This window comes from Trachypithecus francoisi, unplaced genomic scaffold (assembly GCF_009764315.1).
Source record: "Trachypithecus francoisi isolate TF-2019V2 unplaced genomic scaffold, Tfra_2.0 Lachesis_group4, whole genome shotgun sequence".
NCBI lineage: Eukaryota > Metazoa > Chordata > Mammalia > Primates > Cercopithecidae > Trachypithecus > Trachypithecus francoisi.
The window spans coordinates 130,472,601-130,489,462 of record NW_022681469.1 but is presented as its reverse complement, the minus strand read 5'-3'; the positions used below and the strand labels follow the sequence as shown (position 1 = coordinate 130,489,462).

Here is a 16,862-nt window from a genome sequence, read left to right as displayed (position 1 = left end):
CAGCACACCAACATGGCACAAGTATACATATGTAACAAACCTGCACGTTACGCACATGTACCCTAGAACTTAAAGTATAATAAAAAATAAATAAAAAGAAAAAGAAAAAAAAAGAAATACTGATACACGCTTCACCACGGATAAACCTCAAAAACATTATGCTAAGTAAAAAAGTCAGGCACAAAAGGCCACATACTATACAATCTCTATGTAATATCCAGAATCCAGGGATGAGGAGAAGGAAATCCTCAAATGGAATCAGATGATTTCCTCAAGCACTGGCAGGGCAGTACCCCCAGGAGGACAGGGTTCTTTACTCGCAGTTAAATTTGTCTCTTCATACTTTCTAGATCTAGAAAGGCTTGGAAACAACTGTCCCCACCTCTTTTTTTTTTTTTTTTGAGACAGAGTCTTGCTCTGTCACCCAGGCTGGAGCGCAGTGGCACGATCTCGGCTCACTGCAAGCTCCGCCTCCTGGGTTCACCCCTTTCTCCCGCCTTAGCCTCCTGAGGGACTACAGGCGCCCACCACCTCACCCAGCTAATTTCGTTTTTGTATTTTTAGTAGAGGCGGGGTTTCACCATGTTGGCCAGGATGGTCTCAATCTCCCGACCTCATGATCCACCCGCCTCGGCCTCCCAAAGTGCTGGAATTACAGGCGTGAGCCACTGTGCCTGGCCAACTGTCCCCTTTCTTAATCTTTTGGTTCCATCTCCAAGTTTATGGATTTGCTACCTCTGCATCTGAAAGAGTCTGGGCTCTGGGTAATTCCAGTCTCACCAAGTACATCACTTCATGCAAGTCAGCTTATATTCTTTAAGTTTCCTTATGCGTAAAGTGGACATAGTTTATTCACCTCACTGAGGTAGTGTGAGCATTCAGTTAATGAATGTCAAAGGCAATAGCATGTGGGGTAAAATAAATCCTCAATAAATGTTAGTGATCATTTATTCTTTCCACAAATTCCTGAGTGATACTGTGCCCAAACTCCACTATATGTGCATGACTCCTGCCCTTATGAGGTGCAGTCCACAGGGCAGACAGCACCAACACACAATTACAACTGAGAGCTGGTCATGGCAGGGGAAATACGTGCTAATAGGGGAGCCCGTAGCTGGTGTGCTTAACTATAGAAGTCAGGAAAAGCCCAACTTGCGTTGGCTTCACAGAGGTCACTCTGAATCTCACCCTTCCACAGCAATTCTAAAGGGCACTATGGGACCAGCCTGGCCAATGTGGTGAAACCCTGTCTCTACTAAAAATACAAAAATCAGCCAGGCATGGTGGCGCGCGCCTGTATCCCAGCTATTCGGCAGGCTGAGGCAGGAGAATCGCTTGAACCAGGGAGGCACAGGTTGCAGTGAGCCGAGATGGCACCACTGCACTCCAGCCTGGGTAACAGAGCGAGACTCTGTCAATAATAATAATAATAAAGGGCACTATGCTCTAAATGGCACTAAATCTCTAACTGAAATTGGTACCCAGTGCCCAGGGTTTGGCAAAGTTACACGTCAATATTACTTATAGCCAAGGGCAAGCAAGAAACTTGGCAAACTGGAGGCTGCTGCGTGGGGGTGGCAGTGTCAAAGGCTCCAGGTCACTGCTCTCTTTTCAGAGGAAAACTCAGACTAGCAAATCTGAAGGAGAGAAGTGCAAGGGTCCAGGCCCTAACAGCTGGACCCTATCTACCATGGCCCAGCAAGAAAGCCATTCCTCTTGGCAGAGCAGTGTGTCCCTCCAGGAACTCAAATGTAGCTTTCTCTAGCATTTAAACTGTGAAACAAATACTTTGAAATCGTCATCCCTCCAGAAAAAACTTAGAGGAGCAAGTTGCTCACAAATAGCCCAGAAGGAAACCCCTGGGTAATTTTTCTGAAACCATCTTGTCAAGGGTTAAATTGTGTCCCCCCCGCCTCCACCCCACCGCAAATTCCTGTATTGAAGACCTAACCCCTAGTACTTCAGAATGTGACTGTATTTGGAGATAGGGCCTTGAAAGAGTTGATTAAGGTAAAAGGAGGCCATCGGGGTAAGCTCTAATCTGATATGACTGGTTGACCTCATAAGAAGAGATTTCGGGTACAGAGGAAAGACCATGTGAAGACACAAGGAGAGGACAGTCATCTGCAAACCACGGAAAGGGGACTGAGAAAAACCAAGCTGGCCGACGTCTTGATCTCAAACTCTCAGCCTCCAGAACTGTGAGACAATCATTTCTGAGGCTGAAGCCCCCCAGTCCGTGGGACTTCATTGTGGCGGCCCTAAAAACCAAACACTTTTGAATGATTGCCATTCTAACTGGTGTGAGATGGTATCTCATTGTGGTTTTGATTTGCATTTCTCTGATGGCGAGTGATGATCACACCAGTTAGAATGGCAATCATTAAAAAGTCAGGAAACAACAGGTGTTGGAGAGGATGTGGAGAAATAGGAACACTTTTACACTGTTGGTGGGATTGTAAACTAGTTCAACCATTATGGAAAACAGTATGGCAATTCCTCAAGGATCTAGAACTAGATGTACCATATGACCCAGCCATCCCACTACCGGGTATATACCCAAAGGATTATAAATTATTCTACTACAAAGACACATGCACACGTATGTTTATTGCGGCACTATTCACAATAGCAAAGACTTGGAATCAACCCAAATGTCCATCTGTGACAGACTGGATTAAGAAAATGTGGCACATATACACCATGGAATATTATGCAGCCATAAAAAAGGATGAGTTTGCGTCCTTTGTAGGGACATGGATGCAGCTGGAAACCATCATTCTTAGCAAACTATCACAAGAACAGAAAACCAAACACCGCATGTTCTCACTCATAGGTGGGAACTGAACAATGAGATCACTTGGACTCAGGAAGGGGAACATCACACACCGGGGCCTATCATGGGGAGGGGGGAGGGGGGAGGGATTGCATTGGGAGTTATACCTGATAAAAATGACGAATTGATGGGTGCTGACGAGTTGATGGGTACAGCACACCAACATGGCACAAGTATACATATGTAACAAACCTGCACGTTACGCACATGTACCCTAGAACTTAAAGTATAATAAAAAAAAAGAGAGAAAAAAAAGTATATATGTATATATATAATATGTACCCATAAAAGTTAAAAATTAAAAATTAAACAAAAAAAAACCAAACACATCTCAACTATAGGAACAGCAGCCACTCTTCCTTCTCAGTATTCAAGGGTATTTGGTAGTAACAGTGATCATTTTCCCTCTCTGTGGAAAAAGCCTCAGGATTGGAAGGGACTTTTGTGATTTGAAAGAAATGTATATATTTAAACATATCATTTGAACCAACAGAATCAATCAATCGAAATACCACAGCAGTTTGAATGAACGCAAATATGGTATTTGAAATTAGGGGTTATAGGTGATCTTACAGTCTCATTTCTCATTCTTCATCCAGTTTATCTTGCTTGGGTTGACCAATGACAAGAAATCCCGTTTTTTGTTTGTTTGTTTGTAGAGATGGGTTTTCACCGTGTTGCCAGGCCCAGTCTGGAACTCCTAGGTTCAAGTGATCCTTCCACCTAGGAATTACAGGCATGAGCCACTTCTCCTGGCCTCCTGATTTTCACAGTTAAGTGCTTGCAAATGGTAATATCTTAAACATCCATTTTGTAATTCCAAATGCTCTTAATAAAATTTACCTCAAAGTTTAAAAGATAGAAGCAACTCCTTTTCTAGTTGAAATTCTAACAATATCTAACAACTACTTGCATTTTTTATTACAAATTCAGGAGACATCCAAACTAACATAACACAAAAAATTACAAATCAACTCCAAACAGTCTGGCCTGGCATTAAACTGAGTCCAGCAAATGTATACTGTAATACCACAGTTTCTTGTACAGTTTCACTTGTGTGGATGTGTATTTAATATTTTAAAAATCAGACTTTAAAATTCAATTCAGACCATTTTTAAAAGACAGTGTGGAGTCACGAACTTGGAAAAGTATTTATAAGCCATCTAGTCCCATCCCCCTGCCTGAATCCCTCTCCGTTTACAGTATTCATCAGTTCTGTGAGCAGTTCATCTGTATCGCTGAAGAAAATGCTGACTAGTACAGGCATTAAATCAAAATAAAAGCTCACCAGGACTTCACCTTTTTTATTTCTAAAAGTTGCAGGAGACTTTTTAGGAGAAATTGGGACAATGTATCAATTTGAGTCAAACTCTCACTTTATGAGTCAAATTCTTGACTTCATAAACACAATCATGCACCGTTTAACAATGGGGATATGTTCTAAGAAATGGATCATTAGGGCCGGGCGTGGTGGCCCATGCCTGTAATCCCAGCACTTTGGGAAGCTGAGGCGGGCAGATCAGGAGGTCAAGAGATTGAGACCATCCTGGTCAACATGGAAACCCTGTCTCTACTAAAAATACAAAAAAAAAAAATTAGCCAGGACATGGTGGTGGGCATGGGCGACAGAGCAAGGCTCTGTCTCAAAAAAAAAAAAAAAAAAAAAAAAGAAAGAAAGAAAGAAAAAGAAAAAGAAATGGATCATTAGGTGATTGCATCATTGTGCTAACTTCACAGAGTGGACTTTCACAGACCTAGATGGTAGAGCCTGCTCCTAGGCTATAAACCTACAAAGTATGTTATTGTACTGAAGACTGTAGACAATTGTAATGCTATGGTATTTAAACATAGAAAAAGTACAGTACAAATACATTATGCAATGTAAAATATGGTACATCTGTGTAGGGTACTTGCCATGAATGGATCTTGCAGGACTGGAGATTGCTCTGAGTGAGTGGTGAGTGGTGAAAGAATATGAAGGTCCAGGACATGACTTACACTACTGGAGATTTTATAAACACTGTGCACTTAGGCTACACTAAATTAAACGTTTTTTCTTTCGTCACTAATAAATTACCCTTAGCTTACTGTAACATTTTAACTTTATAAACTTTTAAATTTTTTAATCTTTTTGACTTTCGTAATAACATAGCTTAAAACTCAAACACAATATAACCGTATAAAAATATTTTCTTTCTTTATATCCTTACTTTATAAGTTTTTGCTATTGCTAAATATATTTCTTTTTTACTTTTTAAATTTTTTTGTTAAACACAGAGACACACACACTTTATCCTAGGCTTACATGGGATCAGGATCATGAAGATGTCACCAGTCAACAGGAATTTTCCAGTTCCACTATAATCTTCTGGGAATATCGTCATATACACAATCTGTCATTGACCAAATATTACTCAGTGCTTGACTGTCTTCTCCAGAGACTGATCTTTTCAATCAATCTCCTAGAGCAAAGAATGGTGGGTCAGTAACAACCTGCAGTTACCTGTTGGGGTCTACAATAAACATGTAGAGCAAACACTGAATCTAGCTCAAATACACAACTTGGTTACCACAGTAATCGTTTTAAAAAACATAATAGATGTTTTCCTAACCAACTTCCACTCAAGGGACCTACCAAAGTGTCCACATTCCCTTTGTAAACAAGCTGAGGGATGCCCATGGTGCAATGAGTACACTTGGCTTGATCAGCTGTGAGCAGGGCATCATGTGCTTACCAGAGAGTCAACTGTGTCTATCCTTAAACTGTTTATGTCAGTTGCACATATTACCATGATCTCCTAAAATGTGATTATCAACTGTTGAAATAGAAGCATGAGCAGAAAGATAAACTGTTTCTAAGAAAATGAAGATAGATACTTGAAAAGCTTCTTTAAAAGCAAGTTGTTTAAGAAATTGCTGTCAAAATAAGTGTGGTTAAGACAATTATAAAAGAGTGAAAAGTCATAAAAATATAGTATCCTGCAATCAGTTTGCTTTGCAAACATCCCTGCTCCACTTTGAAGAGACAAACACTAAGACAAATACATATGTTCACAGACACATGATATTAAATATCAGTATACTTATGAAAAATTATAACCTAGGGAACCCAAGCCAAGCTGGTTAAGAAAGCATCTAGTCTACAATGCAGTCTGGGTGAATGAAATACAACTACTCTGAGTAGCATTACTGAACAGAATAATTTTTTATCATCAAATTTTGGAGTCTAACTGCAAAGACTTTGGATTGTAATCCAAGTCCCACCCTCCAAAAGCAGCAAAACTTCTCAGCTTCCCTGAGCCATCTCTTCTGTATCTATAACTTAGCTATGGGCCTCAGCCACAGCCACTGTCGGTGTTAATCATCATTGCTTTTGTTCTAGCACAACCTCTACCACCAAGCGGACACTAAAAGTCCACCATCAAGTGAGGGAGAGAGGAGGGACACGAAGTATTTTGCTATCTAAAATGAGTCCTCAGATTAAAACTTTAAAAGATCGGGAATCACTTTGAAAAGGAAAAAACAAAACAAAACAAAAAAAACCTACCCATAAAACAACAAAATAATCTGAAGTCACAGAGGCTGCCCACCAAGAAAGGAAGAAAGGAGCCCTGAGACCGCTGGCAGTGAAGACCAAGGCCTAATGTCACCCAAATACTGGCTCTTTCCCATTCAAGAAACAGAAACTGCTAAAAACTACAACAACAACAACAACAAACAAAAACAGATTGAATTTGCTTAATAGAAAATACCTATAGAGAAGTGTTTTTTTAACAGGATATTGAATAGATATTTTTTAAAAAACAACCACCCACCTGAGACCTGCCACTTTTAGCATAAGCTGAGAAAGACAAAGTACCAGTTTTATTCTCCAGTTTTTGGGTGAGCAAACACGACTTCAGATCTGTAGAACGTTCAAAGCATGCACAACCTTAAATGTGGCAATGGGAACAACCTTCTGTCACTTAAGCACTGCATTTCAGGAGTATACAGCAGCCTCTAGGTAAAACAATTTAAGGCCCAGCTTAACAGCTTAATCAGGTAACAGCTGAACCAAAATAGAATTAGGAAACAAGGGCTCACTGGAAGCAAACAACAAATCAATATTAGTTCGGGAATTATAGTCAGTAAAGAAAATCCAGGTTTTCCTTTTTTTCTTTCTTTTTTTTTTTTAAGACAGGGTCTCGCTCTGTGCCCAGGCTGGAGTGCAGTGGCACCATCTCAGCTCACTGCAACCTTCGCCTCCCAGGCTCAAGCTAACCTCCCTCCCACGTCAGCCTCCTGAGTAGCTGGGACTACGGGTGTAGTAGCTGGGACTACGAGTGTGCACCACCACCCTTGGGTAGTTTTTGTATTTTTTGTAGAGATGGGATTTCACTATGTTGCCCAGGCTAGTCTTGAACTCCTGGGCTCAAGGGATCCACCCACCTCAGCCTCCCAAAGTTGGGATTACAGGTGTGAGCTAATGCGCCCGGCTAACCCAGGCTTTCTTTATTCATGACTCTGCAAGAAGGATTCCACACTTCTCTTTATAATGAAATGTTTACTCTGAGCATACCTCTCAGGGTTTTCCCAGCCACTTGAGTTCACTAATTTGGCTGCTGTCAATCAAGATGTTACATAAGAATTTTGGCCTGTGTACACTCATGAGAAAGAGGGTGAGGAAGCTTCTAAGATTCCTAAATATTTGATGAGGACTAACAGCCTGTCAGGTAGAGCAGGACATTTTGGTGGTATTTCCTGAATGTTATGATATGAGAAGTCATCAGTGTGAAATTCTACCCAGCTATAAATTACCACACACAAACCAGGATATCCATGATGAGCAAATAGAAGTTCAGTGAAATGCATCATTTAATTTGTTACTGACAGAGACTGTTATTAGGGAATTCTGGGATAAAATCCTTTGTAAGGTAGAGTAATTTTTTTTTTTTTTTTTTCTTAGAGAGACACGGTCTCACTCTGTCACTGAGGCTGGAGAACAATGGCATGATCACGGTTCACCTCAACCTTGAATTCCTGGGCTCAAGAGATCCTCTCACCTCAGCCTTCCCAGTAGCTGGGATTACAGGCACACACTACCCCACTCAGCTAATTTTTAATTTTTTTGTAGCAATAGGGTCTTGCTATGTCGCCCAGGCTGGGGAAGGTCATTTTGAAATTAAAATGACACATACTTTGCTGCTTATAAGCTTAGCATTTGTATACCAGATTCTTTCACTGTGAGGAGCCTTGTGTGGGAGCCTGCCATGTTCCTGTCTGAGTATTTCGGATTATAAGCCTCAGTGTAGGGCCCAGCTTGGACCTCCCCCTCTTCAGCCATGTGTGTGCAATGCAGGAGGGAGGATGCTGACTTTTAGCCTCAGTTGTCACTATGCCATTACATTCCTTCCTCTTACACTCCAACCTCCCATCCACCTGACTTGGTCCTCTCTTCTCATCCCTGACCGGATGCTGAGGTCTCACATACCTGCAGAGCCAAGCAGACAGAGAACAAATTCCTGTGCTCTCAGGTCTGTTAGCAAGCTTCACATCCTCCCTCATCCCACACATCATCCTGGAAGTATCCGCTGAATGTGTATGTCCTTGAGACGGTGAGCCCCCTGACCACAGGGTGGAGTCTTCCTGTGCCCGTGCCTCTGACCTCATCAGGTAGTGAGCACAAAGTAGCTGCTCAATGTTGAAATGAATGTATGTGAACCACTCCTGATAGAAATAGTCACCTAAAGTCCCCACAGGAAGCCCTGGTTCTATTTGTCATTGATGCTGAAGAGCATATGTGACCTTGCCAGATGCCCCATCTGCAGAGGGCAGACCGTGGCCTCATACTCCATCTGCTGTGGATCTAAGACCTCACACCCAGGGTACAGCTGTGGCCAAGGGGAAAGGTGAGGTGAACACCCTGCATCATGTCAAAACAATACAGAGGCAAGTGTGTCAGCCCCAGGATTTCTTATTATACGTGCCTCTGCACCTATCTCCTAGAAACCTCAGAGCATTTTACACAAGCTACCTGCTGAATCGCACACTATCTACAATATAGGCAAGTCTTGTCAATTTTTACCTCTAAAAGCCTTCTCATCTCTGCCCACTTCCACATCTCCCCAGACATTATTGCCGTTAGCCTGAATCCTGCAACAGCTTCTTCACTCAACTCCCAGGACCCACTCCATGCACGCCTCCTCCAGCACCCCCTAGCAGTCAGACTATCTGGTAAGAGGTCATTGCTTCAGCCTCTGCTTCTAACCTTCTGTGGCCTCCTTCTGCTGTTACAAGAGAAGCCTTACAGGCCCCACCTGATCTGGCCTGGCCTTGCTCTGCAGCCCCACCCACCCGCCACTCTAGAACTCTGGCCTTCTTTCTGGAACCAGCACTCTCGGGGTCTCTGCACTTGCCCATTCCTCCATGGAGCATTCTTTTCCCTGGCTTGTTCCATGCCTGGCTTCTTCTCATCCATCAGCTTTCCGCTGAGGCCTTCTTTGACCCCCATCTGAATAGGTTTCTCTTTACTTCACCTCCATCACCCTCAGCATGCACCACTATCTGTGATGATTGATCTGTGTGTTGACCTGTTTTTCTCTCTGCCTAGAACAGAAGTTCCATGAGTGCAGGGACTCTGTCTTGTTCTTCACTTTATTATCAGAGCCTGATACAGAACCTGGTACTTAGTGAGAGCTCCAAACAGATCTGCTAATTGAATGAATGAATGGATGGATGGGTGAATGAGTGTATAAGGAATGGATAGCCCCCGGGAAAATCAACATCATCAAACTCCCAAAGAACCTTGAAATCAGACCCAAAATGGGCCCAGCTTCCTTGTAAAACAAAAGTCACACCTTTCCCTTTAGTGAAAGAAACCCTAAGTTCTGCTTACATTGGAAGTTCCCTGCACTCACACTGTCTTCTTCTCTTACAAATCCACAACACTCTTGTTATTGACCATCTTTCTATTTAGAAACAACTTAGAGTTCCTTGGCTCAGAAAACTGGAACTTGATCTTGGAGTCAGGCCCAAGGTCACAGACTCACACTTGAGGGGCTTGGTGGAGGAGCCCTCACACCCTCTGGATTGGCCTACCTCTGGCCCCAAGCCCCATCCTTTAGAGGAACAAAAATGGGAAAAAACAGAGGCCAGGACACAATCTCAGTGTTACAGGGAAGCCCTACTTCTCCCCCAAGACCCTGACACCTGGCCAGCCAAAGGCAGGGAGGAAATGTGGGTGGGCTGGGAGTGAGAGGCAGCGGAAGGGGATGGAGTTTGGGAAAAGACATGACTAATCCGGCCTAATCCCTCTGCTTTGAAAGCAGACAAACTTCAAATCCTGACTCCAATATCTACATTTCTGAAGGCCACACAGATGTTATTTAACCTCTCAGCCTCAGTTTCCACGAGTGTCAAAATGAATTTCACAATTTCTACTTTAAGAGGACTGCTGGGCATTCTGTCCCCAAATGTAATGTCTGGCTGCATCCACCCACCCTTCAACCTCCCAGGGTGAGCCTATTGTTCATATGAGAAAAATACAGCCACGCATCAATCACTCCCTGTGACTTGCCCCAAAACTCTGGGTTTACTAGACTGTTTTGAGGCTGGGCCACACAAACTAATCTACATTGACTTAAGTTTGGTAAGTAACAGGACCAAGCTGATCCCTGAAATAAGCTTATAAATGCACACAGCAGACATTCAATACATATTTTTCAATGAGTGAATCCAATGACAAGATGGGTTATGTTTATATTGATCCTACTAATCAAGTCTAATAAAGCAAAATCTCTTTTTTCACTATCAGTGTGTGGCACTAATCCACCTTGTGCTTTGATACCACAGACATGTGGCAAGAAAACTGATTTAAGCCATTATAGGGCTAAAGACTTTGACACTCAAGTTCTCTTCTTCTGTAGGCCACAGGGAAAATGAGCAACTGGGATGTTAAATGTTCTTATTTATTTTGGAGATTATTTTTCAGCTCCCTGAGGCTTTATACTTTCAATAACCAAAGAGACTCTCAAAACAGAACGACTTCCCAGTAAAAAAATAAGTAAGTAAAAATGAAAAACTAACCAATTTTCAATCCAGATGTGGACTGTCTCCAAATTTTGCAAGCATATTTAGCAGAAACATTCCCCTGTAATCTTGCTCCATAAATACTGAACAAGGAAGAGTATTGCCTCAGACTGATATTTGGCAAAATCATCTAATGAGATCTGTCAGTTCTGTGCTACCAGCATGACATCCCTGAAGGCTCCTGGTGACTGTATGATTATCAATTAATGCTGTCCTACCTCATGCCTCACTTGCAAAACAGCTTCTTATAGCTCATACATGCTGTAAGAAGGTTAAGAGAAGACTCTAACTCCCATCCCATACAGCTACCCTTCAGCCTAAGAAAACACACCTACTAAAGCACATTCACAGAAAAATCAAGAGCCAGCTATTCCCTTTGCAAAGGAACTGCCTCAGGGTATCTTTAAAATCCCTTTACAATGGGTTTAATTTAAGAAACTGTGACTGGCTCACAATTTAGCAAGTGCCCTTGATGAGGCAGAGGATGGGTGTCTAACCAAGAGGCAGGTTAAAGGTGTTGTGCTTACAAAACACAGCAAGCTTGCAAAGGGCATAGGTCTAAGGTCAGAAGGTCTGGGTCCCAGTCCCAGTTGAGTCACTAATGAGCTGCATGATAGAGTCATGTCATTTAACTTATTTGATTTCAGTTTCCTCAGCCAGAGATGAAGAATCATTAATAAAAGCCAGTGTTACCTACATCCCAGACTTACTAGGAAAATCAAATAAATGGGAAAACTGTTAGAAAGCACGAAGGCATACCCAAAAGTTAGGAAACTCTTTTATTACAGGTATACATGGATGTAAATCAAAGCCAACCAGAAAATCACCGGCACCCATTCTTGCTCATACTAAATGTATTTCCTCTTACTAATATGGGAACAATTGGAATGGGAGAGATTTCTATGAATCAGGACGAACACACAGCTCTTGGAGAATGGGTGCTGCTATCATTGAGGACACATCTACTCTGTGACAGCTTTTGATACCCTAGGACAGTCATACAGGCAATGCACTCACCCTGCTCCGTAGGGGATCAGGCCCTGATCCATTAGTTCATGTTTACCAAACATTAACAATGTGCTAGGAGTGCCTGGAATACTGAATCCATTGTGACCAGGCAAAGAGAACCACCAACCCTCAACACATTTGGCCAAGAGTGAGAATGTGATGGTGCAGGTCACCTTCCCAGTCACTTACAGGTGGGTTTGGGTAAGCTTTTCCTGCACTCTTGCCTGATGACAATAGTTCAATGTCTTCAGCAAATCATCATCTCTCTAGGAAACCCAAAGAAGAAAAAAGCAGGACAACCCCAGCACCTTCACAATGGACAAGAGTCGTGAGGGCTCCTGCTCAGTGGGCTGCAGCGTGGAGCCAGCGCTGAGGCCAGCCATCTCTGCTCACTCTCCCATTCTCTACCCTTCACATTCATATGTCCTAGAAGATGAATAAGCTCCTCAAGCCTTGGCCAGAAAGAATATCACAAGGTTGAATAGCTAGAAAGAGAATCAAAACAATCAAAGGGGAAAATAAAAAGGACAATTGTACCTTGGTATCTGCAGAGACTGATTCCAGGAGTCCCAGTGATACCAAAATCCACGATGCTCAAGTCCCTGACATAAAATGGCATATTATTTATATATAACCTATGCACATCCTCCAGTATATTTTAATTCATCTTTAGATTACTTAGAATGCCTAATACAATGTAAATGCTATATAAATAGTTGCCATACTGGATTGTTTAGGGAATGACAAGAAAACACTCAACATGTTCAGTATAGATGCAACCTTTTTTGTTCCCTGAATATTTTCCATCTACAGTTGGTTGAATCCATGGATGTGGAACCCACAGGTATGGAGGGCCGACTGTACCTGCAAAGTTCTGCATGAATTCACTAACCCTGCCAAGGGAAGGGGCTTCCAAGAGACAGAGGGACAGCTGATTGCCTAACACCTAGTACAATGGTTCTCAAACTTTAGTGTGCATCAGAACCGCCTGGAGGGTGTGTTAAAACACAGAAACAAAGTTTCTGAGTGAGTAGCTGATGTTGCTCATCCCCTGGGCCGGGGGCGGCGGGGGGACGACACTTTAGAAACCACTGACATAATAAATGGGCAGGGGCTGCCTAGCTGGTCAGTCCCACTGGACCAACTTTTGATCCAAATCCATCACCTCCCTCCCAAATTGAGCCACTAGAAAACATAATAGGAATTAAGCAGCTGTGTCCTTTCCTGCCTCTCCCCTCCTCATTTCCCATTCACATGCCCATGCTGCTATGGATAAAGAAAACAATTATCAAGCCATTCTTTATAACCGTCTCCCAGGGCCCGAGTTCAGCTCTCACCTGTGCACAAGAAGACTCTGCAAAAGGAGTGAGTTAGGCTGCAAAAGAGAGGACACAGCACTGCAGGCAGAGCATTCAAGGGCTCCCCAGTCCAGTTCCCTGACCCAGTGAGGAGTCCCTCTCTCAGTGACGAGAGCATGCCACTGGGTCAGTGCCAAGGAAACGTTGTGACCTGCTTTTCTCCTCACTAATTTTCCTGGTGATCTGCCATCATTCACTGTGATTTCCCGCTGAGAGTTCACTTCGTGTCACCAAACGGCCGCCCCCGCCACCAGCCTCACCAACAACTCAGTGCAAAGGAAATCAACGAAGAGCCACAAACACTGCACCCCTGGTGGGTGGCGGGGCAAAACGCCTCAAGTCCAGGATCACAGCTCTTATGACCTGGAAGGGACCATCACAAATATTTCTTTCCTTCCCACACCTGATTACATTATACAGTATGCTATTTTACTAACAGCAGGAGTTACTGCCAAAATAATATTGTTTTTGTTTTATGACAAGGCTAACAGAAATTCCTACAGAGAGCAGTATTGTGAATAACGTAAACGCTCTGTGGTAATGGCCTATCCTACTAGACTCTTTTCTTTGCTTTAGATGTGGAAAATCTGGCCAATTGTCACACACACGTCAGCTTGCTTTTTTCTGGCTGTGGGACAGAAAAGGTTACACACATTTTGGGCCACAGTTGTAGGGCTGAAAACCAACTCCAGGTTAAATAAGGAAAAAGAATGGAGAGTGATTCATTCATAGCATTTTGGTAAATATAGACACTTGTATATGTTTGCAAATGTTCGGCCTTTAAGATGATCTTGTGTGCACAAATAGGCATATTTGATGGAACAAATATGATTTTCCCTCCCATTAGTAAACAAAATCCAATGAACTCTTTCTCACATGCAAAACTGCACCAGTTCCCATGCCCTGAGTGCCTGACTTGGTGTAGACCCAGCATCCTCCAAATCAGTAACAAAAACACAACCTCTGCTTACCCCAAAATTATGAATCAGTCAGATATCTCATGCTCAAGACATGGTCCACAAGCCCAGCTGTATTCAGAAAATTCTGGAGCAGAAGGGCAGTCCATTCTCAGGTGACAATATTGGTTGAGGCTTCAAGAACATTGATTAAAAACCCTTGCACCCTCCCTACTCACAAAAGAATCCACTCATTTGCATCCATAGATGAGGCCACGCACAAGTCGCCTTCACACCCAACACCCATGGTGGTCCCCGTCCTCACCTGTTTTCCAGGAGTGTCATGCACACCACCTCTCGCACCCCGGGGTTGTTGGCCTTCTCCACAGAACAGCCCTGCAAGTTCCAGGTGGCCAGCCTCAGCACAGGCCTCCCATCCCTTGTGCCTCCAAAGGCCTCCACGGAGGGCCGAGTGGAGATAATCTGGGTGGGCCCCCCTGGCGGCAGGTCCAGGTCCTCACTCTGCAGGCTCAGGGAGGTGGGGCTCGGGTGAGGCTTGGCGATGAAGGTCAGTCCCCCGTTCGTGTGGGTGGATGGGGGCCTGGACCTCTCAGCGAACACCTGGTGCCGTATCCTGTCCAGGAAGGCGGCATTGATACCATCCATCCTCACTAGGTCCTCAACACTGCGAAAGGGCCCATGCTCACGGCGGAAGTCCACGATGCTGAGGGCCATTTTCTCCGAGAGGCCTCGCACGCTCATGAGCTGGGCCGGGGTGGCTGTGTTGATGTTAACACGTGGGGTGAGAGGCACAGCTGTGGCCAGGTGGTGAGGCTGCTGTTCCGCTAGCAGGTCCCGCCGCAGGGAACTGGGAGAGTGCTGCGTGGAGCTGCCCTTGCTGCTCACACAGATCTCAAATTTGACCTGCTCCAGCTTGGTGGCGCCGACACCACTGACCAATGCCAGGTCCTCCACCTTCTTGAAGCCACCGATATACTCTCGGTACTCCACGATGCTGCGTGCCACAGCACGCGTCACCCCAGGCAGGGTCATCAGCTCCTCCTCCGTGGCAGTGTTGATGTTGAGCCGTTCCTGATTCACCAGGATGTTGCTGAAGTTACATGCTGCGCTGAACTTGCGGTTATGGGACAAGTCCGAGGGGTCCCTGGGGATGGAGCGGTGGCAGCCCAGGGTGCTCCCCATGGTCCGCCAGGATCAGGATCCCAGGAAGGCCTTACCACTGCAGAAGAGCTCTCTGGCTAGGGAGGAAGCCCAGTAGGCCGTACAAGCACAGAAAAACGGCAGGTGCAGGATTCAGGGACTGAAGAGGTTACTATAGACAAACACCGAATCTTCCATGCCTGCCGTGTCCAAAATTACCTTTCACTTGGCCGCCTAGAAAATAAATTAATAAACATAGAAACCCATTGAATTAGGCAATTTGCATTAGCACCCCCTATCTAGTGCTGGAGTTAGTAACCAGGAGTCAGGGACTGGTGGCTGCCCATGAACCCCTAAAAACGTAGGCACAGTGAGGCTGGGCCCATGTGGATTCTCCTCTGGGGACGTCCAGGTTTTATCACACTGAGCCCAAAAAGGCTATACGCCGCTTCTCTTGGGAAAAGACCTATCTCCATCAGCTTCACACCTCTTCTCCAGGCCTCTCTCAACCCCGACACTTGGGTCACCCACACTCGGGCTCACACAGACGGGGGGGGGCACCCCACCTCCCCCACGCTCCGCATCTGACACAGCGCTACCTGCAACCTGGGAAGTCCGTGCTCCCCGGCGCCAGCACTGAGAAGGGGCTTATCGACTCCCCCCACCCGACCTGCCGCGGTCCCCGCGCCCCACCTCTCGGCTGCTCCGCGGGGCGCCGGTTCCTCTTCCACCTGCGGCTCGGAAGCCTGAGCCCAGCCCGGGACAGCGCGGGCCCCCTGCCTCCAGCCTAGGCGCCAGCGCTGGTGTGGGTCACTGGCCAGGCCCTGGAAGCCGCCTACGCCGCCTCGGTCTGCGTGTCCCGGCTCTTTCTATGGGAGAAACTCAGCTTCGCTCTCCCAGAGTGAATAGAAGCCGCAGGGCTGCTCGGAGGCGGCGGCAGCGGCGGCGAAATCCGCCGCCGAAGCTACACCAGGACTTGCGGCGGCGCCGCCGCAGTTGCGTTTATCCCGGCAAAAAGTCCTGCGCCCAACTCGGGCGCGGGATCCGCCAGAGCCAGTCCAGACGCAGCACCAGCCGCACGGCTCCCGCTCGCAGTCGGTGTCAAAGCCAAAGTCCTGGCCGCGCCGCTCGCGCCTCCGCAGGAACCACGGCCACGCCTCCTCCGCGCGGCAACTCCTCCCCGGGACTCCCGAGGGCACGCGGGGGCGGGGCCCGGATGGGGGGCGGGGCCTGGCACTAGTGGGTGGAGAGAGGAGCCCGAGAGCGCAAGGGCGGGCCTGGAGTGCGAGAGGCGGGGCCATGGAGGAGGGGGCGGAACCAAGGCGCAAGAGGGTGGAGAGCGAACCGGAGAGCGCGAGGGGTTGCCCTGGCGTGCGAGAGGCGGAGCCATGGTTGTGGGGGCGTGGCCTGACACAAATGGGTGGATTGCTGAACCCGGGAGCGCGTGGGGCGGGCCTGGAGTGCGAGAGGTGGGGTCATAGAGTGTGGGAGCGCGGCCCGGGCGCGAGGGGGTGGGAAACGCGGGGGCGGGACCGT

The 16,862-nt window shown here is 45.8% G+C and overlaps 1 protein-coding gene across 1 annotated transcript in view; it reads right to left on the bottom strand.

Moving 5' to 3' along the window:
• Positions 1 to 16,209, bottom strand: part of EEPD1 (endonuclease/exonuclease/phosphatase family domain containing 1) — a 146,031-nt gene extending 129,822 nt beyond the window's left edge. The window contains exons 1-2 of the mRNA XM_033193579.1: positions 16,020 to 16,209; positions 14,491 to 15,560 (exon numbers count right to left, since the gene is read on the bottom strand). Coding sequence (XP_033049470.1) covers positions 14,491 to 15,368 — 878 coding nt within the window. The 5' untranslated portion in view covers positions 15,369 to 15,560; positions 16,020 to 16,209. The remainder of the gene's footprint in view (positions 1 to 14,490; positions 15,561 to 16,019) is intronic.
• Positions 16,210 to 16,862: the final 653 nt, after the last annotated feature.